At 43.8% G+C, this 26,038-nt stretch overlaps 1 protein-coding gene across 1 annotated transcript in view; it reads left to right on the top strand.

The window, feature by feature from the left end:
- The first annotated feature begins 4,475 nt into the window (after positions 1–4,475).
- Positions 4,476–26,038, top strand: part of NAA30 (N-alpha-acetyltransferase 30, NatC catalytic subunit) — a 35,377-nt gene continuing 13,814 nt past the window's right edge. Inside the window, exons 1-3 of the mRNA XM_060753649.2 lie at positions 4,476–4,611; positions 4,735–5,448; positions 24,331–24,454. Coding sequence (XP_060609632.2) covers positions 4,738–5,448; positions 24,331–24,454 — 835 coding nt within the window. The 5' untranslated portion in view covers positions 4,476–4,611; positions 4,735–4,737. The remainder of the gene's footprint in view (positions 4,612–4,734; positions 5,449–24,330; positions 24,455–26,038) is intronic.

The raw sequence follows: 26,038 nt of genomic DNA on the forward strand, positions 1-26,038 counted from the left end.
AAAGAAAACTCTAAAAGGAGGCAGTGGTTGGTTTGCTCGATCTCAGTGGTACCCAAGCTATGTACTAACTCACGGAATAACAATAATAACACCACCTAGGATCCATTCCCAATTTAGGGCCTTTGAGATACGTTGGACTACAGCAACCATCACTTGAACAGGCCAAGAGATGGGATAGCAAACATGGAAGGCACTGGAGAGCTCTAAAGAGGTAACACCTGATTGGTTTTACACACAACTGTTGCGTACACATCAGGTAGGGGCAAATTTCGACCATCCAGGTGTCTTGGACTTCAACTCCCACAATTCCTAACAGCGACTGTTACGAATTATGGGAGTTGAAGTCCAAAACACCTGGAGAGCCAAAGTTGACCCATATACCTTTTCTTTGTGGCACTTTTCATCCTTCCTTCATACACTTCTCCCCGCTTTTTTTCATTCTTACTTTCCCTTTCTTTCTTGCTTTCTTCTCTTTTTTCCTTGCTTTCTGTCATACACTTTCCCCCTTTCCTCTTCAATTCTTCTTTTTTCATACCTTTGTCTGTCTTTTCTCTTTCATTCCTCCCCTACATTTTCCCATCCTTCCCTCTTTTTTCGGTCTTCTCCCTTCTTTTCTTTTCCCCTTTTCTTCCCTCTTCTTTTGTTCTCTTGCAGCATAGATAGGAGAGATACTATCAAGAGAGACCCTTTCCGGAGAAAAGAAAAGTACGGCTTTATTTCCAGCTGGGACTCTGGTGAGGAGTTCTGTCCAAAAGCACCAGAGCCCTGAAATAGGTGCGGACTATGGCTTTTATAACGGCGCTCCATGCAGTCATGCCGGCCACATGACCTTGGAAGTGTCTACGGACAACGCTGGCTCTTCGGCTTAGAAATGGAGATGAGCACCACACCTCAGAGTCAGACATGACTGGACTTAATGTCAGGGGACTACCTTTACCTTTACCTATGGCTTTTATAGTCTCCAAATGCAAGCAAACAAAGAACATGCATCTACATACGTTGACATCATTCTCTACGTCACCTTAGCATCAAATTCTGTCTTCCAACATACAAAAGGCATGTCTCTGTCTTTCTGAAGAGCAAGCATCTTACATTCATCAATCAAGGAGCCCACTTTGACCTGTCAGGGGGGGGGGGCGCGCTCCTTTTAGAGTCTAGTTGTACCAACCTGTTGCTCCTAGGACAGGCTTATCTCTCTCCTGGAATGTATAGATAACATGCCCCCTCTTCAGCCCCTCTCTTGCTATGCCTGGACAACAGCTTGCTTGTCTGTTAGCATTCTTTCTATACAGAGAGAGCGCCTGATTTTTCTATACATTACAGTGCTTATAAAGTACATACAATTTTTACATAAATAAATATCTATTTTTCCAATATTTCCTCATCAGTTCCTTGTTTCTTCTCTCTTACCTTCCCTCCTCATACGGACTTTCCCCTTTTCCTCCTCTCCTTCCTCCTTTTCCTATTTCCTTCCTCCCCTTCCTTCTTTCCTTTCCCTCCTTCCTTTTCTTTCATTCCTCCCATTCCTTCTTTCCTTTCCCTCCTTCTTTCCTTTCCTGCCTTTCCTTTCCCTCCTTCCCTGCCCTGCCTTTCTTTCTTCCCTTCCCTCTTTCCTGTCCCGCCTTCTTTCCTCTCCTCCCTTCTTCCTTTCCCTCCTTCTTTCAGTCTTCTTTTTCTTTCCTTCTTTCCTTTCCCTCCTTCCTTTTCTTTCATTCCTCCCATTCCTTCTTTCCTTTCCTGTCTTCTTTCCCTCCTTCCCTGCCCTGCCTTTCTTTCTTCCCTTCCCTCTTTCCTGTCCCGCCTTCTTTCCTCTCCTCCCTTCTTCCTTTCCCCCCTTCTTTCCTATCCTTCCTTCAGTCTTCTTTTTCTTTCCTTCTTTCCTTTCCCTCCTTCCTTTTCTTTCATTCCTCCCATTCCTTCTTTCCTTTCCCTCCTTCTTTCCTTTCCTGCCTTTCCTTTCCCTCCTTCCCTGCCCTGCCTTTCTTTCTTCCCTTCCCTCTTTCCTGTCCCGCCTTCTTTCCTCTCCTCCCTTCTTCCTTTCCCTCCTTCTTTCCTATCCTTCCTTCAGTCTTCTTTTTCTTTCCTTCTTTCCTTTCCCTCCTTCTCTTTCCTTTCTTCCTTGCCTATCTTCCCTCCCCTTCCTTCTCTCATTCCCCTCCTTCCTTCCCTTTCTTTTGTTCTTTCCTTCCCCGTCTTTCCTTTTTTCCATTCCTTCCCTTTCCTGCCTTCTTTCCTCCTCTTCTTTTCCTTTCCCTCCTCCTTTCCTATCCTGCCTTCCCTGCCTTCTTTCTTTCCTTTTCCCCCTTCCTTCCCTTTTTCCTTTCCTCCCCTTCTTTTATTCCTTCCTTTCCTCTCCCTCCTTCTTTCCCTTTCTTGTTTCCTTTTCCTTCTTTTTCCCCTTCTTTCGTTCCTTCCTTCATTCCTTTCCCTCCTTTCTTTCCTTCTTTCCTCGTTCTTTTGTCCCTTCCTTCTTTCTTTCCTTCGTCCTTTCTCTTCCCTTCCCCTTTTTCTTTTCCTTCCTTCCTTCTTTCATTCCCTTCCTTCTTTCTTTCCTTCGTCCTTTCTCTTCCCTTCCCCTTTTTCTTTTCCTTCCTTCCTTCTTTCCTTCCCTTCCTTCTTTACTTTCCTTCCTCCTTTTCTTCATTCCCTTCCTTCCTTTTCGTCTTTCTTCCCTTCCCTTCCTAGTCAGGAAGCAATCAGAACTATAAAGATTAAGACCAAGTCCTTTGCAAATCAAGTAGAAAACTTATGTGCGTGTGAATGCTGAACACGTGTCTCTTACAGGCCCTCAAGTGAGGAGCGTGTTGAGGGGTAGAACCCGCCCTTCCTCCCTTTTTTTCCCCCTCAGAAATCCTTCCCGCCTATTTGGTGTCTCTTCTGCGCCTGCGCAACCTTCTGCCCGGCCTTGACAAAAGGGCCTTTCCACAGAAGAGAGTCAAAAAGCGTCCCTTTTACGACAAGGAAGCAAAGGACGGAACCAAGAGATTCCCCCTTTCCGGCAAGGCCTGAGTTAGCCGCAAAGCGCGAGCGGGCGCCATGGAAACGGAGGGAAGGGGAGAGAGAGAGAGAGAGAGCGGAAAGGCAGAGGCCACGCCCCCTCCTCGGCTCCTCCCCGCCTGAGAGTGAGGCCACGCCTCCTATTCCTTTTCTCCTCAAGCGCTACAAGGAGGCGTGGCCTCGCTTGAGAAGCCGAATAGGAGGCGTGGCCTCGCTTTCGGGCGGGGAGAAGCCGAGGAGGGGGCGTGGTTCCTATCCCTTCTCTTCTAAAGCTAAGCCACGCCCCCCTCGGCTCCTCCCCGCCCGAGAGTGAGGCCACGCCCCCTATTACTTCTCTTCTCAAGCGAGGCCACGCCCCCTTCTATCTCTTCTCTTTGCTCCTAAAGCGAAGCCCCGCCCTGTCCTAAAGCTAGGCCACGCCTCCTTCTATCCTCTTTGCTCCTAAAGCGAGGCCGCGCCCCCTCCTGGGCTCCTCCCCGCCCGAAAGTGAGACCACGCCTCCTATTCCTTCTCTCCTCAAGCGAGGCTATCCCTTCTCTTCTAAAGCTAAGCCACGCCCCCGCCTCGGCTCCTCCCCGCCTGAGAGTGAGGCCACGCCTCCTATTCCTTCTCTCCTCAAGCGAGGCTATCCCTTCTCTTCTAAAGCTAAGCCACGCCCCCTCCTCGGCTCCTCCCCGCCTGAGAGTGAGGCCACGCCTCCTATCCTTTTTCTCCTCAAGTGAGGCTATCCCTTCTCTTCTAAAGCTAAGCCACGCCCCTTCCTCTGCGGGAGGGAGAGAGAGAGAGCGGAACGGCAGAGGCCACGCCCCCTCCTCGGCTCCTCCCCGCCCGAAAGCGGCTATTCGGCTTCTCAAGCGAGGCCACGCCCCCTTCTAGCTCTTCTCATTGCTCTTAAAGCGAAGCCCCGCCCCCTCCTCGGCTCCCCCCGCCCTGTCCTAAAGCGAGGCCACGCCTCTTTCTAGCCCTTCTCCCCGCCCGAAAGCTAGGCCACGCCTCCTATTCCGCTTCTCAAGCGAGGCCACGCCCTCTCCTTTCTTTCTTCACTCCTAAAGCCTCCTCCTCCGCTCCCCCGCCCAGTCCTAAAGCGAGGCCACGCCCCTTGTACGCCTCTTCACTAAAGCGAAGCCACGCCTCCTCCTCGGCTCCTCCCCGCCTGAAAGCGAGGCCACGCCCTCTTCTTGCCTTCTTCACTCCTAAAGCCTCCTCCTCAGCTCCCCCGCCCAGTCCTAAAGCGAGGCCACGCCCACTCCTGGCTCCCCCGCTCTGTTTTAAAGCGAGGCCACGCCCTCTCCTTGGCCTCTTCACTAACGCCTCCTCCTCGGCTCCCCCGCCCAGTCCTAAAGCGAGGCCCTTCTCCTTCCTCTTCTCCTCAAGAGAGGCCACGCCCCCTCCTCGGCTCCCCCGCCCGGTCCGAAAGCTAGGCCACGCCCCCTCCTATCCGTCCTCAGGCCACGCCTCTTCCTCCTTTCCTCGCGAGCCAGCCGTAAAGCGAGGCGCCGTAAAAACACACACACACTCACTCTCTCTGGTCGCGGCCTGGTCCTGACAGGAAGCCTCTGCCTCGCTTTACGGCCGAGCGGGAGGCGACGCGGCCGCTGCTGAGGAGACTTCGGGGTGAGAACAAAACCGGGTTGGATCTGCCCGGAAGGGAAAGGATGGCTGTGGCTGTGCGGAAGGGGCCGTTTGAGGAGGTGTTTGTTGACTGAGGAGGTGTTTTGTTTTCTTTCTTCCTCTCAGGACATGGCGGAGGTACCGCCGGGGCCTAGTCGCAGCCTGCTCGCCTCCTCGCCTCCCTCGCTGCTTCCGCCCTTCCCAGGAGCCGCCGAAGAGGAGGAAGAAGAGGAGGAGGGGGAAGGGCGGAGGAGGAGGAGAAGGCCCGAGGAAGGAGAAGGAGAAGGCGAGGCCGGGGATGGAGGCCTACCTCTCCACCGCCCGCCGTGCCCGCCCCACCGCCTCCACCACCAGCTCAACGGGCTCATCGCGGGGCCACACTTGCGGGGCGCCCTCAAGGGCAAGGCCTTGACTGGCGTGGGCCACGAAGAGCCGCCCACCCACAGCAACCACCACCGCCGCCTCTCCCTCCCCAAAGCAAGGACTGCCCAGCACCACCACCGGGACAGGAACGGGCTGGCCCTGGGAGCCGAAGAAGGGGACGACAGCGAGGACAAGGACGACGAAGACGACGAAGAACAAGAGTCCCTGCTCCTCCTCTCCAGGTCTCTGGCACAGAAATGCTCCACCGGGCCCCCCACCGCCGCCACAGACTCTTCCTGGCCTTCGGGGCAAGCGGAGGAGGAGGAGGAGGAGGACCCCACGATACGATACGTGCGCTACGAGTCCGAGCTGCAGATGCCCGATATCATGAGACTGATCACCAAAGATCTGTCGGAACCCTACTCCATTTACACATATAGGTATTTTATCCACAACTGGCCTCAGCTTTGCTTTTTGGTAAGTCGGGGGAGGAGATATAAGGAGGGTTGGTGGTTATACAGGTTGGGAAAGGGTGGGTAGTGTGCAAGAAGTGGCCTCGACAGGCATGTTTTGCTATTAATCCAAGATGTAGATAGAAGATATACATGAAACTGATCACCAAAGACCTACTCCATTTACACATATAGATATTTTATTCACAACTGGCCTCAGCTTTGCTTTTTGGTAACTTGGGAGTGGATGACAGGGGAGGTTATACAGGTCAGGTAAGGGTGGATCATTATGGAACAAAGTTGCCTAGAAAGCCAGGTTCTGCACCTAATTTGCTATTAGATGGCAGATACCACAAAGCCAGCCATGAGCAAAATTTGGGCTCCAGATGTTTTGGTCTTCAACTCCCACTATTCATAATAGCCAGTAATTGAACTCCAAAACACCTCGAGGACTGAAGTTGGCCCATGCCTGATGAAGGCGATCACCAAAGATCTGTCAGAACCCTACTCCATTTAAACATATGTATTTTATCCACAACCAGCGCTGGTTTTGCTTTTTGGTAAGTCGGTGGAGGAGATAAAGAAGGATATGTAGCACAAAGGGAAGGTTAATAGGTTGTTAACAGGTACACAGGTTGAGGAAGGGTGGATCAGTGTGGAACAAAGTTGTCTAGGAAGCCAGGTTCTGCACCTAATTTGCTATTAGATTGCACATTCCATGAAACCAGGCATGGGCCAACCTCAGGCCCTCCAGGTGTTTTGGACTTCAACTTTTAGTATTCCTAACAGCCGGTAGGCTGTTAGGAATACTGGAAGTTGAAGTCCAAAACACCGGGAGGGCCAAAGTTGGCCCATGCGTGATGGTGATGGAGCTCATCACCAAAGATCTGTCAGAACCCTACTCCATTGACACATATAGGTATTTTATCCACAACTGGCCTCAGCTTTGCTTTTTGGTAAGTCGGGGGAGGAGACGGTGGCAGAAGGAGATATCAGGAGGGTTGGTGATTCTACAGTTTGGGAAAGGGTGGGTAGTGTGGAGGAGATATACATGATGTAGATGGCAGATATACATGAAACTCCATTTACACATATAGGTATTATATCCACAACTGGTCTCAGCTTTGCTTTTTGGTAAGTCAGGGGAGGAGACCATGTCAGAAGGATATATAAGGAGGGTTGGTGGTTATACAGGTTGGGGAAGGGTGGGCAGTGTGCAAGAAGTGGCTTCGCCGGGCATGTTATGCTATTAATGAAGATGGGAGGTATACATGATGGCATATATCCATGGTAGGTCAGGGGAGGAGATGGTGCCAGAAGGCTATGTACAGAGGGTTGATGGTTATACAGGTTGGAAAAGGGTGGTAAGTGTACAAGAAGTGGCTTCGCTGGGCATGTTTTGCTATTAATGTAATGGGAGATATACAAGAGACTGATCACCAAAGATCTGTCGGAACCCTACTCCATTTACACATGTAGGTATTTTATCCACAACTGGCCTCAGCTTTGCTTTTTGGTAAGTTGGGGGAGGAGACACTGTCAGAAGGATATATAAGGAGGGTTGATGGTTATAAAGGTTGGGGAAGGGTGGGTAGCGTGGAGGAGATATACATAATGTAGATGGCAGATATATATGAAACTCCAGTTACACGTATAGGTATTTTGTCCACAACTGGCCTCAACTTTGATTTTTGGAAAGATGGTAGTGGACAACAGGAGGAGACGGTGTTGGTGGTTATACGGGTCAGGGAAGGGTGGATCAGTGCAGAACAAAGTTGCCTCGGAAGCCAGGTTCTGCCCCTAATTTGCTATTAGATTGCACATGCCATGAAACCAGGCATGGGCCAACTCTGGCCCTCCCGGTGTTTTGGACTTCAACTTTTAGTATTCCTAACAGCCGGCAGGCTGTTAGGAATACTGGAAGTTGAAGTCCAAAACACTGGGAGGGCCAGAGTTGGCCCATGCGTGATGGAGCTCATCACCAAAGATCTGTCGGAACCCTACTCCATTTACACATATAGGTATTTTATCCACAAGTGGCCTCAGCTTTGCTTTTTGGTAAGTCGGGGGAGGAGACAGTGTCAGAAGGACATATAAGGAGGGTTGATGGTTATACAGGTTGGGGAAGGGTGGGTAGTGTGCAAGAAGTGGCCTCGCCAGCCATGTTTTGCTATTAATGAAGATGGGAGGTATACATGATGGCAAATATCCATGGTAAGTCAGGGGAGGAGATGGTGTCAGAAGGCTATGTTGGTGGTTATACTGGTTGGGGAAGGGTGGGTAGTGTGTAAAAAGTGGCCTCACCAGGCATGTTTTGTTATTAATCCACGATGTAGATAGGAGATATACATGATGTAGATGGCAGATATACATGAAATTCCATTTACACATATAGGTATTTTATCCACAACTGACCTCAGCTTTGCTTTTTGGTAAGATGGGAGTGGACGACAGGGGAGGAGATAGTGTTGGTGGTTATACGGGTCAGGCAAGGGTGGATCAGTGTGGAACAAAGTTGCCTAGGAAGCCAGGTTGTGCACCTAATTTGCTATTAGATTGCTGATGCCATGAAACCAGGCATGGGCCAACTTTGGCCCTTCCGGTGTTTTGGACTTCAACTTTTAGTATTCCTAACAGCCGGCAGGCTGTTAGGAATACTGGAAGTTGAAGTCCAAAACACCGGGAGGGCCAAAGTTGGCCCATGTGTGATCAAGCTCATCACCAAAGATCTGTCGGAACCCAACTCCATTTACACATATAGGTATTTTATCCACAACTGGCCTCAGCTTTGCTTTTTGATAAGATTTGCCGGAACCCTACTACATTTACACATACAGCCAGCCCAGCTTTGCTTCCCTATGAAGCTAGGCATGGATCAACTTGGGCCCTCCAAATATTTTGGATTTCAACTCCCACAATTCCTAACAACGAAATGGAGAGCCCAGGTTGACCCATGCCTGATGAAGCTGATCACCAAAGATATCTCGGAACCCTACTCCATTTACACATATAGGTGTTTTATCCACAACTGGCCTCAGCTTTGCTTTTTGATAAGTTAGGAGTGGAGGAGACGATGTTGGTGGTTACATGGGTCAGGGAAGGGTGGATCAGCGTGGAACAAAGTTGCCTGGGAAGCCAAGATCTGCACCTAATTTGTTATTAGATGGCAGATACCATGAAGCTAGCCATAAGCCAACTTTCTGGCCCTCAGGTGTTTTGGGCTTCAACTCCCACTCTTCATAAAAGCCAGTAATTGAAGTCCAAAACACCTCGAGGACTGAAGTTGGCCTGATCTCCAAAGATCTGTCAGAACCCTACACCATTTACACATATATGTATTTTATCCACAACCAGCGTTGGCTTTGCTTTTTGGTAAGTCGAGGGAGGAGATAAGGAAGGATATGTGGCACAAAGGGAAGGTTAACAGGTGCACAGGTTGAGGAAGGGTGGATCAGTGTGGAACAAAATTGCCTAGGAAACCAGTTACTGCACCTAATTTGCTATTAGATTGCAGATGCCATGAAACCAGGCATGGGCCAACCTCAGGCCCTCCAGGTGTTTTCGACTTCAACTTTAACTATTCTTAACATCCAGTAGGCTGTTAGGAATACTGGAAGTTGAAGTCCAAAACACTGGCAGGGCCGAAGTTGTCCCATGTGTGATAAAGCTGATCACCAAAGATCTGTCGGAACCCTACTGCATGTACACATATAGGTATTTTATCCACAACTGGCCTCAGTTTTGCTTTTTTGGTAAGTTGGGGGAGGAGATGGTGTCAGGAGGAGATGTAGGGAAGGTTAATGGTTGTACAGGTTAGAGAAGGGTGGATAGTGTGCAAGAATTGGTCTCGCCGGGCATGTTTTGCTATTAATGCAGATTTATTTATTTATTTATTTGGGGTTCTTTTACCCCGCCCTTCTCACCCCGAAGGGGACTCAGGGCGGCTTACAAAAGCAAGGCACAATTTGATGCGTGCATCATAAAAACAATCAAACACAACATTACATCAATACACAGTTAACACCAAATATACATTATGACCATAAAATCAATAAAACCAAATACAAACTCAGTTTCTCCTCTTACATGGTCAGCGTTCGCTACTCATAGATCTAGTTTTACGTTCCACTTCATCAGTCCTGCTGGTCTTACTCGCCTGGTTGTCTGATTTAATTGCCGGAGTGCCCAAAGGCCTGGTCCCATAACCAAGTCTTCACCCTTCTCCTAAAAGCAAGGAGGGATGATGATGCCCTGATTTCCCCCGGGAGTGAGTTCCACAGGTATATATTTGAGATATACATGATGTAGATGGCAGATATACATGAAACTGATCACCAAAGATCTGTCAGATCCCTACTCCATTTGCACATATAGGTATTTTCTCCACAACCGACCTCAGCTTTGCTTTTGGTTGAGTCAGTGGAGGAGGAGATAAAGAAGGAGCCGCTGTCAGAAGGATATGTAGGGATGGGGAAAAGAGAGAGTTGATGTTTATACAGGTTGGGGAAGGGTGGATGAGGGTGAAAAAAGTTGCCTAGGAAGCCAGATTCTGCACCTAATTTGCTATTAATCCAAGCTGTAGGTGGCAGTTACCATGAAACCGAGCATGAGCAAACTTTGGCCCTCCAGTCTTCCAAGTCCCACAATTCCTAACAGCTGGTTTAAGTCCAAAACACCTGGAGAGCCAAAGCTTGCCCATGCCTGATGAAGCTGATCACCCAAGACTTGCCAGAACCCTACTCCATTTATACATATAGGTATTTTATCCACCACTGGATCCAGCTTTGCTTTTTGGTAAGTTGGAGGAGACAGTGTCAGAAGGATATCTAGGGAGAGTCGATGGTTATACAGATTGAGGAAGGGTGGATAATGTGCAAGAAGTGGCCTCGTCGGGCATGTTTTGCTATTAATGTAGATGGGAGGTGTACATGATGGCAGATATCCATGAGACCGATCACCAAAGTTCAGTTAAAACCCTACTCCATTTATACATATAGGTATTTTATCCACAACTAGCCTCATCTTTGCTTTTTGCTAAGTCGGGGGTGGAGGATGGCAGGGGAGGAGACGGTGTTGGTGTTTATATGAGTTGCGGAAGTGTTGATCAGTGTGGAACAAAGTTGTCTAGGAAGCCAAGTTCTGCGCCTAATTTTCTGTTAGATGGCAGATACCATGAAGCCAGACATGGGCACACCTTGGGCCCTCCAGTGTTTTGAACTTTAGCTCCCACTATTACTAACAGCCAGAATTAGAGTCCAAAACACCCAGAGGGTCGAAGTTGGCCCGTGCCTGATGAAACTGAGCACCAAAGGGAGAGTTGGTGGTTATACAAGTTGGGGAAGGGTGAAAACTAAAGTTCTGGTGGTGAAAATTTCAGAACTCTAACAAAACTTTCAAAATGTAATTATTATTTCATTATTGGTGATTTTAATGACAGAACCAATTAGGAACTGCCATTTATTATGAAATTTTGAGAGTTTTGTTAGAGTTCTGAAATTTTCACCACCAGAACTTTAGCTTTGTAAGTACTTTAGAACCATTTAAAACCATGGATGGCCAAAGCCTAGAAGCCCGGCATGGATCAGCTTGGGCCCTCCAGGTATTTTGGACTTCAACTCCCACAATTCCTAACAGACAAATAGAGGGCCAAAGTTGACCCATGCCTGATGAAGCTGATCAACAAAGTTCTGTTGGAACCCTACTCCATTTACACATATAGGTATTTTATCTGCAACTGGCCTTGGGTTTGCTTTTTAATAAGTCGGGAGTGGAGGTGGGGGGAGGATAAGGTGTCAGAAGGATATGTAGGGAGGGTTGATAGTTATACAGATTTGGGAAGGAGCATGTTTTGCACCTAACTTGCTATGAATTCGAGCTGCAGATGGCAGATCTTGCTTTATTTACACATATAGGTGTTTTATCCACAACCATCCACGGCTTTGCTTTTTGGTAACTCAGGGGAAGACGTTAGGAAGGATATGTAGGGAAAAGGGATGGTTATACAGGTTGAGAAAGGATGGATCATTGTGAACAAAGTTACCTAGGAAGCAAGGTTCTGCGCCTAATTTGCTCTTAGATAGTCAACTATGGGCCCTCCAGGTGTTTTGGACTTCTACTCCCACTGTTCCTAACAGCCAGCACATATCATGAAGCCAGGCATGGGCCAACCTTGGGTCCTCCAGGTGTTTTAGGCTTCAACTCTTATAATTCCTAACATCCGGTAGGCTGTTAAAAATAGTGGGAATTGAAGTTCAAAACCTCCGAAGGGCTGAAGCTGGCCAATGCCTGATGAAGCTGATCACAAAAGATCTGTCGGAAATCTACTCCATTTACACATATAGGTGTGAAAAAGTTCCCTAGGAAGCCAGGTTCTGCACCTAATTTACTATTCGGTGGCAGATACCATGAAGCCAGGCATGGGCCAACTTTGGGCTCTCCAGGTGTTTTAGATTTCAACTCCCACAATTCCGAACAGGCTGTTAGGAATAGTGGGAGTTGAAGTCCATAACACCTGGAGGGTCGAAGTTGGCTGTTAGGAATTGTGGGAGTTGAAGTCCAACCAACCTGGAGCGCACAAGTTTGCCCATGGCCGATGGAGCTGATCACCAAAGATCTGTCGGAACCTTGCTTCATTTACACACATAGGTATTTTATTCACAAAAGGTCTCAGCTTTGCTTTTTGGTGAGTCGGGGACGAGGTAAGAAAGGAGCCACTGTCAGAAGAATATGTAGGGATGGGGAAAAGTGAGTGTTGATGGTTATTCAGGTTGGGGAAGGGTGAAAAAGTTGCCTAGGACTCTAGATTCTGCACCTAATTTGCTATTAATTTAAGCTGTAGATGATAGATACCATGAAGCCAGGCATGGGCAAACTTTGGCCCTCCAGGTGTTTTCGACTTCCAACTCCCACAATTTCTAACACCAGTTGAAGTCCAAAACACCTGGAGAGCCAAAGTTTGCCAGTGCCTGATGAAGCTGATCACCAAGGATCTGTCAACCCTACTCGATTCACACATAAGTATTTTATCCACAACTGGCCTCAGCTTTGCTTTTGGTCAGTTGGGAAGGAAATAAAGGAGGAGTCACTGTCAGAGATAGATGGAAAGATAGGTAGATGGATATAGGCTGGGGAAGGGTGGGCATTGTGGCATTGCCTAGCCAAGGATATTTTGCACCTAATTTGCTATGAATCCAAACTGCAGATGCCAGATATCATGAAACTGATTCTAGGAAGGAGCATATCAGCCAGAGGTGATAATAAGCATTCCTAACCATTGCATATAGAGGTGGGTCGAGGAGAGGGCTGATGGTTATAGCTTGAGAAAGGGTGGATAGTGTGAAGATAGCTGAACAAGCCAGATTCTGCAGATGCCATATATCATGAGATTGATCACCAAAGATCTCTTGGAACCATACTCCAGATAGATAAATACAGTAGGTAGGTGTTTTGTCCACAACTGCCCCAGATTTATTTTTTGGTAAGTTGGGGTGGAAGTGGGGAAGGAACTGCTGTCTGACATAGGCATAGGGGCTTAGAGGGGAGAATTGATGGTTGTATAGGTTGGGGGAAAGTTGATTAGCGTGAAAAAGTAGCCTGGAAAGCCAGATTCTGCACCTGACATGCCCACTGTTGGTTCAAGGCTTAATGAAATGCCACATAAGCCTATGATATCTGTGGTTTGGTAGAACTGACATAATATAAATCCTCAAAATACAGGAGATTTGTATAACCCAAACTCTGTATAACTCTTATTTATTTGTAATGAAAGTTTGTGTATAGGGAATAAGATTTCTCTGACTATTTTAGTTCTTGGGGCCAGGATGTTACATCTTAGTCACACAGCGAACTCAGAGAACAATGCTATTGATTTTTTAAAATGTTTTTGGGCTGTTCAGACAATTATTTCTTATTTATCTCTACTACTTTCCTTTGATTTAAGTTTTAGTTTTTTATCACTCAATTTTAGCTTGGTAAACATGAGATATAGCAGTATTAAAATTTCAAAAACAAACTGAATGTGACAAGTATTCATATTCTATCTGAATGGTTGATTCTTCAGGATTTTAAATCCCGAAATCATAACATTTAATGTATTGTTGAAGGCTTTCATGGCTGGAATCACTAGGTTCTTGTGGGGTTTTTCGGGCTATAGAGCCATGTTCTAGAGGCATTTCTCCTGACGTTTCGCCTGCATCTATGGCAAGCATTCTCACTACCTCTGAGGATGCTTGCCATAGATGCAGGCGAAATGTCAGGAGAAATGCCTCTAGAACATGGCTCTATAGCCCGAAAAAACCCACAAGAACCTACTCATAACATTTAATCTATACAGCATTGTCTAGTCCCATTTTCCTGCACCCTGGAATTAATTTAACCAGCATTAATTCTCAAAAGCAATTACAATTTTAAGAACTTATAAAATTTCATAGTATTCAGAGTACTAATTATGTATAGTTGTCTTAGTCACTGTGCAGTCTCTTGCACTATAATAAGTTCACATTATCCCAAATTCAATATGAACAATTACTCATCTTTTTATAGATTCAGAAATGTTGCCTTCTTAGTCTTCATTTTAAGTGCTATCATTAATTTTCTTTCCATTCTCTCAGGATTTTTAAAAAGATTACTTTATTATTCTATGATATGAAAATTGATACAGTAGCAAGGCTAAGAAAAGTTTCAGAAAGTGGAAATAAAAATGACAGCAAATTACACACTTGACGGGTTTGTAAGTTTTTCTGTAACACATAGCTCCACTTGGTCCATCCAGGTAGCTATGTGAGTATAGCCTTAGGGAGATTTTTCTTTGAAGTGTAGCTTTAACGAAAGGGTAGTATCATAGCAGAGAAGGAAGAGGAAACCTGAAAGCCTAGTCAAGTGATTCTGCCATGCTATGTATGTTAAACTTGTTTATCCCTTAGGGATAGCATTCCATTTTGCTGCAGACTGACAGTCAAACCACATGGTTACATCCCAAATTTGCCAGTCCTTCTCATCTTTCATTTAATAGAAGCTTATAAAAAACTTCAGGGTTAAAGTTGTGCTTTTCTCAGAAGATTTTATTTGTTGTGTCATCAGCAACCATACCATTGTATTACAATTCTAACAGAGCAAAACAAACACACAGATTAAAAAGAAAAGAAAAAAAACACAGAGATTTTGCAAACTTGGTAGTTGGTTAAATGTCCTTTGACCAGTATCTGGCCACTTGGAGTGCCTCTGGTGTTGCCGCAAGGAGGTCCTCCATTGTGCATGTGGCAGGGCTCAGGTTGCATTGCAGCAGGTGGTCAGTGGTTTGCTCTTCTCCACACTCGCATGCCGAGGATTCCACCCTGTAGCGCCATTTCTTAAGATTGGCTCTGCATCTCGTGGTGCCAGAGCGCAGTCTGTTCAGCGCCTTCCAAGTCGCCCAGTCTTCTGAGTGCCCAGGGGGGAGTCTCATCTGGTATCACCCATGGATTGAGGTGCTGGGTTTGGGCCTGCCACTTTTGGACTCTCGCTTGCTGGGGTGTTCCAGCGAGTGTCTCTGTAGATCTAAGAAAACTATGTCTTGATTTAAGTCATTGACGTGCTGGCTGATACCCAAACAGGGGATGAGCTAGAGATGTCTCTGCCTTGGTCCTTTCACTATTGGCTGCTACTTCCCGGCGGATGTCAGGTGGTGCAATACTGGCTAAGCAGTGTAATTTCTCCAGTGATGTGAGGCGCAGACACCCTGTGATAATGCGGCATGTCTCATTAAGAGCCACATCTACTGTTTTAGTATGGTGAGATGTGTTCCACACTGGGCATGCATACTCAGCAGCAGAGTAGCATAGCGCAAGGGCAGATGTCTTCACTGTGTCTGGTTGTGATCCCCAGGTTGTGCCAGTCAGCTTTCATGTGATGTTGTTTCTAGGGCCCACTTTTTGCTTGATGTTCAGGCAGTGCTTCTTGTAGGTCAGAGCACGGTCCAAAGTGACTCCCAGGTATTTGGGTGTGTTGCAATGCTCCAGTGGGATTCCTTCCCAGGTAATCCTCGGAGCTCGGGATGCTTGTCTGTTCTTAAGGTGAAAGGCGCGTGTCTGTGTTTTAGATGGATTAGGGATCAGAGACGACTTTCTCAGAAGATGATCCACTGAAGAGTAGTGGTGGACAGTGTTTAATGGAAAGCTAGTGCTTCTGAAATGTCTCTGTGTGAAAAAGAAATGGGAAACTTGCAGAAGAATGAGATCGTGTGCTTTGTTCTTTAATACCTGTGAAGGTATCTTGTTTGGTTGTACTCTTTTCATGTGATTATGGGGCAAGCTTTGTGAGAATCCAGTAAATTTTTGCATGATCTTTCCAAGAGGGAAATAAAATAACCAGTGGAATTTGTCCCAGCTGACCTGAAGCTGGTATGATGTTTATGAGCTGCTGGTATGTCAGGAGTTTTTAAGGATTTAAACACTGGCAAGACTGTCAGTGATGCACAAGTTTGAATGGTTGATTGCATAAGGGAAAATGATGTCTTGAGAAATCTTCCCAGATATATAAATTCATACTTACATTGATAATAAGTGCTTATTACATTTGTACATGAATCACACATCCTTTGTTTATAGCCGCAGAACTCAAATAACTTTATTTTTTGCATATGAGATTTTAGACACTCAGCAACAAAACTGAACAACGTGTTATAGTATATTGCTGACTTCATGCTGCATTTGGTAAAAGGGCTGAGGATGTTCACAGACATCTGCTTTTCAGAAAAGTGATTAAGCATTTCAGCTTGAGTCAGCCAGTGTTGTTGTTCAGCACAGCTTCTGGCATTTGTGAGGCTTGTTTCTAAGTACCTATTTGTAAGGTTGATCATCCAGAAAACTACACAAAAGCAAACTGTGAAACAGCAGTTTCAGAGGGATTCTAGTCCTGTGTGTATGAATTTCCATGGGTTTCAGTGTTTTATTGCCTCAAATAGTTCTAAATAAGTTCTCCCTAAATCTAGATTATTTCTACACTCCAGACATAGTCATTGCCATTGCTTCAGAATGCTTATTAACATTCAACAGCTCACCTCAAAGAGAATTAATATCTGTTCAGTGCCTGATTGATATCATTCAGCATCACAATGAAGTGCTGGAAAGAAGTACTTCTCTGTATTAACCAAATTTCTTGCTCCGAATTTTAAAAAGCTATGGTTGTATGCCATGATTATCGCTTGTTTATATATTCAGATGTCCAATAGTTTGAATTCTTGTAAAGCTCTGAGCATTATTTTCTGGGAACAAATAAATATGAAATATGAAAATGTTTGAATGAGACATATATGCATTAAACTAAATGGGACTCATAGTTCTGTAAAGTTTTACTTGGGTTGCACTCTGCTTTGAAGAATATTTATTTATTTACTGTGTTTGTATACTGCCTTTCTCAGCCAATTGGCGACTCAAGGCGGTTTCCAACAAATCAGTATACATAAAACATAATAGATAAAAAAACATTAAACAGTATAAGACATCACAAAAGCAATAAAAGCAACATCATCAGCGTCTCATTATTCTCAAGGATTGTCCAATTCCATAATGGTTCATTTCAGCAGTCCCATTAGCCATCCTATACATTGACAATTACTTGGCAATCAGAATGTAATCTATTCTCCTGTCTCCTGTGATGGATTCTCCTTTCTTCCATGTTTTGTCTGTTTCAGATGTCACAACAATTTCTAATGCTAACTAGAACTGCTCCCAAGCAATTATATATGAGTAAATATATGTTTAATTTATATCCCACCTTTTTCCTAGAATGTGAACCAATTCAACTTACAACAAAGCTAAAATAAGATAAAGCTTAAAGGGATAAAATGTAATTTAAAAAGCCATCTGATTAGAGGACCATTAATTTAAAAATGTAAAATCACTTAACAATAAAGATAAAAAGGCAGCAACTCTTTTCCATAAGAATATTTTTCTGCACAGCTAGCTAGCTATCACAGATCTGTTTAAATCAGTGGTTCCCGACCACTTTGACCAGGGACCACATTAGTAACAAGAGGGTTACAAATCAGTTTTTGGTCAACTTGAGATTCGGTTTGGTTATTTGGGGTGCTGATTCAGAAAATTGCATTGGATAGACCACATCAGCTCTAGTTTTTGATATAGCACATATGCCATCCAGTAGTCGCCATCTGCTCGCCCACAGAAAACCATATTTAATAATCTAGAGCTGATGTGGTAGTAGTAATCTTTTGTGGGTAGTCAGCCTTTCCCCTCCTGACATCCCCATTGCCTCAACACTATGAGAGGGTTTTGTGAGACCAGTCACTCGTTGCTGTGTGGTTTTGAGGCAACGGTGTGGTAATGGTGAGGCCATGCCATGGACCACATTTTTGTTCTTGTGGACCACTGGTAGTCCACGGACCACACTTTGGGAACCACTGGTTTAAATAGACAAAAGGAGATCACAGGAAATCTAACCTTCCATGAAAAGGAATTCCACATCATCAGAGTAGTCACTGACAATCCTTTCCCATGTCCTCTCCAAACAGCCCTGTGACTGGAGGGAATAAGAGAAAGCCTTCTCCTTTGGATCTTAATATAAATAGAGACAGTCTGTTAGATATGTTATACAGAAGGAAGAAAACAAACATTTATACATTAGAGAAAAAGACAAAAATGTAAATCTATAGTATATATAACCACTAAAAGCTGTTTTGTAACTTGAGCTGGCACAAAGTGTGAAGCAGGCACTGGTTATGAGGATTCCCTGGACAAGTAAATTTGAAGTTGATTTCAATCACAGTGCTGTTCAGATGAATTATATTTTCGCTTTATTAGCATAAAGAAAGATAAAAAAATCTCTTATTTCCAGAGAGAGCAGTCAGAAATTCATAATGGAATGAGGATTCCGGGGTTGTTGTGATTCTTGCTTTTGTATGTAGCTGTGTATCTTTATAGTTGTTTGTTGTTTTATTATAGAGTTTAAGCTGGAGTTGTTCTTGCTGTCAGTGAAGAGACAAACCAGAGTATTGAACTGAGCTTGATTTGAGCATCATGGTAAACAAACCATGGACAGAAGGTTTCCAATTTTTTACTAAAGAAAAGTCAGCCAGCCTGCATGCAAGATGACACAGACCTGTCCACAACATTGAGAATTATTTAGATTTCTGGCTGATTGCAACATTTGAAAATTCTTTGTTTTAGTAGGAAGGGCTTTATAGTTTTAAAATAAGTCTGGTCCATTGGGGGGATTTTTGTTCCTGCTTCTTAAAATTCTCATTAAAGCACTTGTCATTTGCAGTTGTCCTAACTGCACCGTGCGAAGGGATTTTCTAATCATTATCATAATTGTATTTGTTACATGCCTTTCCGCATGGCTTGAGGCAGGGTAGAACATGGTTAAAACAACCAGATAAAACACAGTATCATTAAAATACATGTGACAAAGATGAAAACATCAATATTAATACAATGTAAAGTTAAAATTCATTGTTTAAAATTGACTGGGTAGGTCTGCCAGAAGAATTAAGTCTTTAATTGTGTCTTAATTTTTGATAGCTCATTTAGCTGTTGAATCTCTTCTGGCAAGTTGTTCCACAGTCTAGAGGAGCCGATGTTGAAAGGATCCTTTGGGTGACAGTTGCCAGTCAGGTTCTAGCTGTTTAATGTAAATGTCCCCAAGAGCACCTGTGTGTTGAGGACAGAAACAAGGAATTAACTGAAGGCACAAAATTGGTGGCACAAGCTTTTGTAGAACTGAGGGAGCATCTACACAGACTATCAATGTCCCTCTTTCCCTCTTCCTTTCTCAGTTTACCTTGTTTCTCTGGCTATTATTATTACTACATGATAGTGAACATTATTACTATATCCGTGCCCAGTGGACACTGCAAAAGCCAGATCAACAGGGCAAGGTAGGTGCCATCCCCTGTCCCAGGGTTGCAGCGTAAACAGCTACAGCCACTTCCCAAATAGGAAGCAGCCCTACTGTTTTCATTGGCCCAAAATGCTGATGAGCTCAGGAGCTTAAGGAAAGCTCCAGCTAATAACCCCTATGCAACATGGGGATGCTACAGAGTCCATTCTGAGCTGACTCATATGGTCAATGAAGATGGGCCCCACATTACCTTCACTTTATTTCTTAGTCGCTCTCCACCAAGGTGCTCCGAGCGACTTACAGTCTAAAATAGCATTTACACAATATAAAAACATTCAACATAAAAACATTCAACAGTGACTATTTGGCAAATTAGATCTGATTACTTAAATGCATAGATGCACCTGCACAACATTTGCCTGACTTCTTTTCTGGGTGATTAACAATAATTAATTGGTTTTGTCTTGCAAATTGGGACATTGGTTTGAGTGTGACAGTGTTTTACATGAAGCCTGAATGCAATCTTAAAGATGGCAGCTTGAACTTCCATTTATAGTGTTCCACTGCACAATACTGTATATTCTGCTCCGCTTGCTTTCCAGTCATGCAACTCTTAACTCCTGTAGAGTAAGAAACAGAGTATAAGAGAGCAGCTGTACTATCATGAGGATGCAAAATGCTTATGTTGTATGCCAGCCTAAGCATTTTAAAGATCAGACTACCAGTTGTGTTCGCCCTGCTGAGCAAACACTGGCAGTTGGCAGGACAAGTGAGCCTATTGTGTACTGCCATGTGGTGTGCCCTTGAACTCCTTACATGAATACACTTCCTGCAAGAGGCTTGTCAGGAAAAGATGCCACATTGATCTCAGTGAGAGTTTTAAATCCCCACTTATTTCAGGTCTATGGGTTTTCTGGAAAAAGTAGAATTTTTATAAAAATCCAAATGTTCTAAATAACGTTTTTGTATTTAACATGTTTTGTTTAAATGCTATAGTCAAACACAGTCAAAGCTTTATTTTGACATACAGTAGAGTCTTGTTTATCTAACCTTAGCTCAACCAACATTCTGTATTATCCAACATAGTCTGCCTCCTGCACGGATCCACTGCTTTTTCAGTACATTGCAATGTTTTGATGCTAAATTCATGAATACAGTAATTACTACATAACGTTACCGTCTATTGAACTGCTTTTTCTGTCGGTTTATTGTAAAACATGATGTTTTGGTGCTTAATTTGTAAAATCATAATGTAATTTGATGTTTAATAGGCTTTTCCTTAATCCCTCCTTATTATCCAACATTTTCACTTATCCAGCATTCTGCCGGCAAGACTCTACTATATTTGTATATATACTTTTTCCTGAAGTATAACTGAATACTTTGGTCTTATATCATTCACTCTGCAAAACTAGCCACTTCTGTTTCAAGTCAAGAAATACACTGATTCAGTACAATAGAATGAACATTTTATTTCCCTAAAGGATGTATGAGAATCTAAGGGCATAACAAACCTGGCACATTTTGTCTTGACTACCAGTAACTGGGACTGATTGATAGCCAGAACTTTCTGTGAAATAAAAACATTTCGTTCGTTTGTTAGTCTGTTCCTCTGAGCACTAGGGTTTCTTAACCCTTTTTGCCTTAGAAGAATAACACAAATTTAATATTCTGTATTCAGCTTATTTGACATGATTGATGCAGTGCAATGTTTCAGACAGCTGTGGATAAACATATAAACATACACACACACACATTTATATATACTTTAAAACACTGGATTTGTTTTTCATGTAAAAAAAATAATATGAAAATCTACCCCACATCTTTGGTCCTATTGATGGGCTTAGGAGTACTTAACGTTGATTGAATTTTGCTGTTTTGCCACAAAGCTTTCTGATCCCAAGAGATATGGTATTTTCACCATATGAATGTCTTTAATAAAGCAGTTGGCTACATATTGATATTGTGATGGTACTTTGCACAGAAAATACTCTTTCAACTTCTTCATAGCCTACAGTTGATTATTTTGTGATATCATAAACATTTAGGGGCATCTTCTAAAGCTGTGGTTCTTAACCTGTGGGTCCCCAGGTGTTTTGGCCTACAACTCCCAGAAATCCCAGTCAGTTTACCAGCGGTTTCTGGGTGTTGAAGGCCAAAACATTTGAGGACCAACAGGTTGAGAACCAATGTATTGTCGAAGGCTTTCATGGCTGGAATCACTAGGTTCTTGTGGGTTTTTTCGGGCTATAGAGCCATGTTCTAGAGGCATTTCTCCTGACGTTTCGCCTGCATCTATGGCAAGCATCCTCAGAGGTAGAGGTCTGTTGGAATTAGGACAATGGGTTTATATATATCTGTGGAATGGCTGGGGTGGGGCAAGGAGCTCTTCCCTGCTGCAGTTAGGTGTGAATGTTCAGCTGATCACCTTCATTAGCATTTGAAGGCCTGCCTGCGCCTGGGAAAATCTGTTGCTGGGAGGTGTTAATCTGTGCCTGGTTTTTTCCTCTCTGTTGTTTAGCTGTTATAATTTTAGAGTTTTTTAATACTGGTAGCCAGATTTTGTTCATTTTCATGGTCTCTTCCTTTCTGTTGAAATTGTCCACATGCTTGTGGATTTCAATGGCTTCTCTGTGTAGTCTGACATGGTGGTTGTTGGTGTGGTCCAGCATTTCTGTGTTCTCAAATAATATGCTGTGTCCGTAAATGTTTCCCCTTAACATTAAGTCTAGTCGTGTCTGACTTGGGAGGGGTGCTCATCTCCATTTCTAAGCCAAAGAGCCAGCGGTGTCCATAGACACCTCAAAGGCCATGTAGCCTGCGTGACTACATGGAGCTCCATTACTTTCCCACCAAAGCGGTACCTATTCATCTCACATTTGCATGTTTACAAACTACTAGGTTGGCAGAAGCCCTGGGGCTAACAGCAGGAGCTCATCCCACTCGCTGTATTTGAACCTCCAACCTTTCAGTCAGCAAGTTTGGCAGCTCAGCGGTTTAACCCACATCTTCTACTAAATTACTAAAATATAATGATGATATTGAATTCTAAATCCAGTTTATTTGGTTCAAGAGTGAGATTTATTGGATGGGTCTTTGGTTTTGGCTTAGAACATTATAGCAGACATGGTGGTACATATTGGTATACAAGAGGACAAGTGTACAGATAACAGTTATTCTATACTTTGGATAAGCTTTTCGACATTCATAATGTGTAAGTGTGTATAATGCAATTGTACAACATTAATGTGTTGATTGCATATTTCTGTGTTTTGCAGATGTTTCCCTTTTTGCAGTCTTCCTTTCTAGTTTCAGTGTGTTAAGTCTCATGTTTTTCCTAAATGAATGTGAAATGTACAGCTAGCATTGCTCAAGTATTTTGTGGTTGGGTCTAGTCACTACTGATTTACATTTTTTAAACCACAGGACGCTTAAGCTACATATTGATATAGTGATGGTACTTTGCTTAGAAAATACTCTTTCAACTTCTTTATAGCCTACAGTTGATTATGTTGTGATATTTATTATTTACTTATTTACTTTATTTCTATACTGCTTTTCTCAGCCCTTAGGCAACTCAAAGCGGTTTACACAACAATGCAAAATATCACAAAACAGTATAATGCAATTAAAACAGATTATAACATCAATAATTAACAATATCATAAACATTTAGGGGCATCTTCTAAAGCTGTGGTTCTTAACCTATGGGTCCCCAGGTGTTTTGATTGCAGGAAGGGGGCAGATTATTGGCTGAACTTTTCAAAGGGGAAACTTATAAAGAGATTTGAAATATATTAAGATATTCATTACGTTTAACCTAGAGTTGACCAAACTGTACTTCAGGTTCTGATTTTAGCTTCAGAATACACATGATTTTTCCCTCAACTTCTTAGCAATTTTTTTCCAGAATAGTCTCTGGAGTCATCTCTTTGATTCAAGTGAGATTGTGAGCAGCCTTTATTTAACTCCAGCATGTTATTAATTAAAATAATACATGGATATTAAATAATAAGAGTGTTGGAGTTTTGTAAGTTCTCAGGCAAATCAAAGGTGCATGTGAAAATAAAGTACTGATTTCGTGCTCTTTTTCAAAATGACATTTGTGTAATCATTTATGATACTTAGGAATTCTGGGCCAAACAAGCGTAATCCAGTGGTTTGGATTCTGAGGTGCTCATTAAGGAATACTTTTCCATATCTCTGCTTAAACCCATATAATAGCATCAAATACATTTTGTAAGCTTTGAAAGCGTCACTGACTTATTTTAAAAATGATTCAGGAAAAAGAAGTTGGACCAATAAAGTATTGCTGCTTTTGGATGTGGATTTTTGTTTGGTCTAGTGCCCAATTTTTTTATTTTTCTTTGTCTCAGAAGCGAAACTGCAAGTAGCTTCTGATGTGAGAGAATTGGCTGTCTGCAAGTATGTTGCCCAGGGGACGCCCGGATGTTTTTGATGTTTTACCATCCTTGTGGGAGGCTGGAGCTGACAGAAGAAGCTCATCCATGCTCTCCCCAAATTTGAACCTCCGACCTGTCGGTCTTCAGTCCTTCCAGCACAAGGGTTTAACCCATTGTGCCACTGGGGGCCCCATTTCCCAGATCGCTACCCCTGAATGCAAAGGACTACAAAATGGGTGGAATACTTTGTGTAAGCTTCACTCCAATTGTCCTTGGTAGTTCCTTGCTCCCTCAACAGCCATCCATACTCCATCCCTTGCTCTTTTAATAGATTATCCTGACTCTTCAAAGTGACTTGCTCTGTGACGGTGAAGACATTACACAAGTCTGGCAGAAATGGAAAAGTCTTGTGGAAGCTACCTGTTCTTTGTGCTGCTTTGAATCCATGCCAATGAGTGTAATACTCCTTCTTTGAAAAAGCCTATCTATAACTTATTATTCAACAACATGTACAGTGGATGCTTTTTGTTGCTAGGAGATACATCTTTCCGTATAACAATTTTCTGCATGAAGTCTTTTCATAAATATGTCTACAAGATTGTCGGTTTTGTGGTAATTCTCTACCTACAAAAATGTGTTTGGGTTTTTTCTTCCTTTTCTTTTTAAAGGCAATGGTAGGAGACGAGTGCGTAGGTGCCATCGTCTGCAAGTTGGATATGCACAAAAAGATGTTTCGCAGAGGTTATATAGCCATGTTAGCAGTGGATTCCAAATACAGAAGAAAAGGCATAGGTAAGAATGGTGCTTGTGTACTTTTAAAGAAATACACCAACCAGTTGCTGTTTTAATATCAGACATGAGGAAAAATCCTTCCTTGTTATGGATTACTTTGATCCTTATAATTGACCTGTGCAGCATCTACCAATTCTGTGCTTCAGATCAGTGTAATTCACCTGTGTATTAGTTTCATTTAACAGCTGAATAGAATCTGCCATACTTACGGCACAATTGAGAGACAGAATGTGATTAATTGGGTACTCATCACTTTCTATGATTTCCCAGACACACCATCTTGGGGAAGTTCTGAAGACATGCTGCACTGAGCATGGATTTTGCTTTGGTGCTTAAAACCCTTACCTAAGCTGCTTTGAGTTCTTTCATGGAACAAAGGCAGAATATGCACACTGCAATCTTTTTTTTATCAAAATAATTGCATAATTATATTGTGCAATGCTTAAGAGTTGTATTGTGGCTGAAAATTATATGCTGCTCATATTAAGTGCCTATTGTTGTGTGCCTTCAAGCCATTTCTGATTTATGGCGGACCTAAAGCAAACCTGTGACAGGGTTTTCTTTGGCAGAACTTGTTTTGGGGAGGTGGTTGCCATGGCCTTTCTTTGAGACTGATGGAGTGTGGGTTTCCATGACTGAGTGGGGATTTAAATCCGGATCTCCCGCAGTCCTAGTCCAACAATCAAATGTCTCTGTATGTGTGTGTATCAACAGAAGCAAGTGTTTCAAAGATGAAACAAAGAATGTGCGAGACTACCAAATGATTTCTAGGTGCAAAGATTACTGCAGATGCAGACTGTGGCCAGGAAATCAGAAGACGCTTACTTCTTGGGAGGAGAGCAATGTCCAATCTCGATAAAATAGTAAAGAGTAGAGACATCAGACTGGCAACAAAGATCCGCCTAGTCAAAGCCATGGTATTCCCTGTAGTAACCTACGGATGTGAGAGCTGGACCTTAGGGAAGGCTGAGTGAAGGAAGATCGATGCTTTTGAGCTGTGGTGTTGGAGGAAAGTTCTGAGAGTGCCTTGGACTGCGAGAAGATCCAACCAGTCCATCCTCCAGGAAATAAAGCCCGACTGCTCACTGGAGGGAAGGATACTAGAGACAAAGTTGAAGTACTTTGGCCACATCACGAGGAGACAGCAAAGCCTAGAGAAGACAATGATGCTGGGGAAAGTGGAAGGCAAAAGGAAGAGGGGCCGACCAAGGGCAAGATGCTTGGATGGCATCCTTGCAGTGACTGGACTGACCTTGAAGGAGCTGGGGGTGGTGACGGCCGACAGGGAGCTCTGGCGTGGGCTGGTCCATGAGGTCACGAAGAGTCGGAGACGACTGAACGAATGAACAATAACAACCAAATGATACTGCTGTTTTTTTTCATCATGTTTCTTGGGTTTTTTGTGGAATACGTTGCATATATTATAGACGTATTTTTGAGAACATGTCTAGTTTGGGGCGCAATTCACCTAGGTAACTGTAGCACACAAAACATGGCCTCTTCATGTACAAGATTGCCTTCTCTATGAAGCCAAATACAACCTGTGTCCCAGTTGTTGATCTCTGGATTCTACTGGACTCAACA

Source organism: Anolis sagrei, chromosome 1 (assembly GCF_037176765.1).
Source record: "Anolis sagrei isolate rAnoSag1 chromosome 1, rAnoSag1.mat, whole genome shotgun sequence".
Lineage (NCBI taxonomy): Eukaryota > Metazoa > Chordata > Lepidosauria > Squamata > Dactyloidae > Anolis > Anolis sagrei.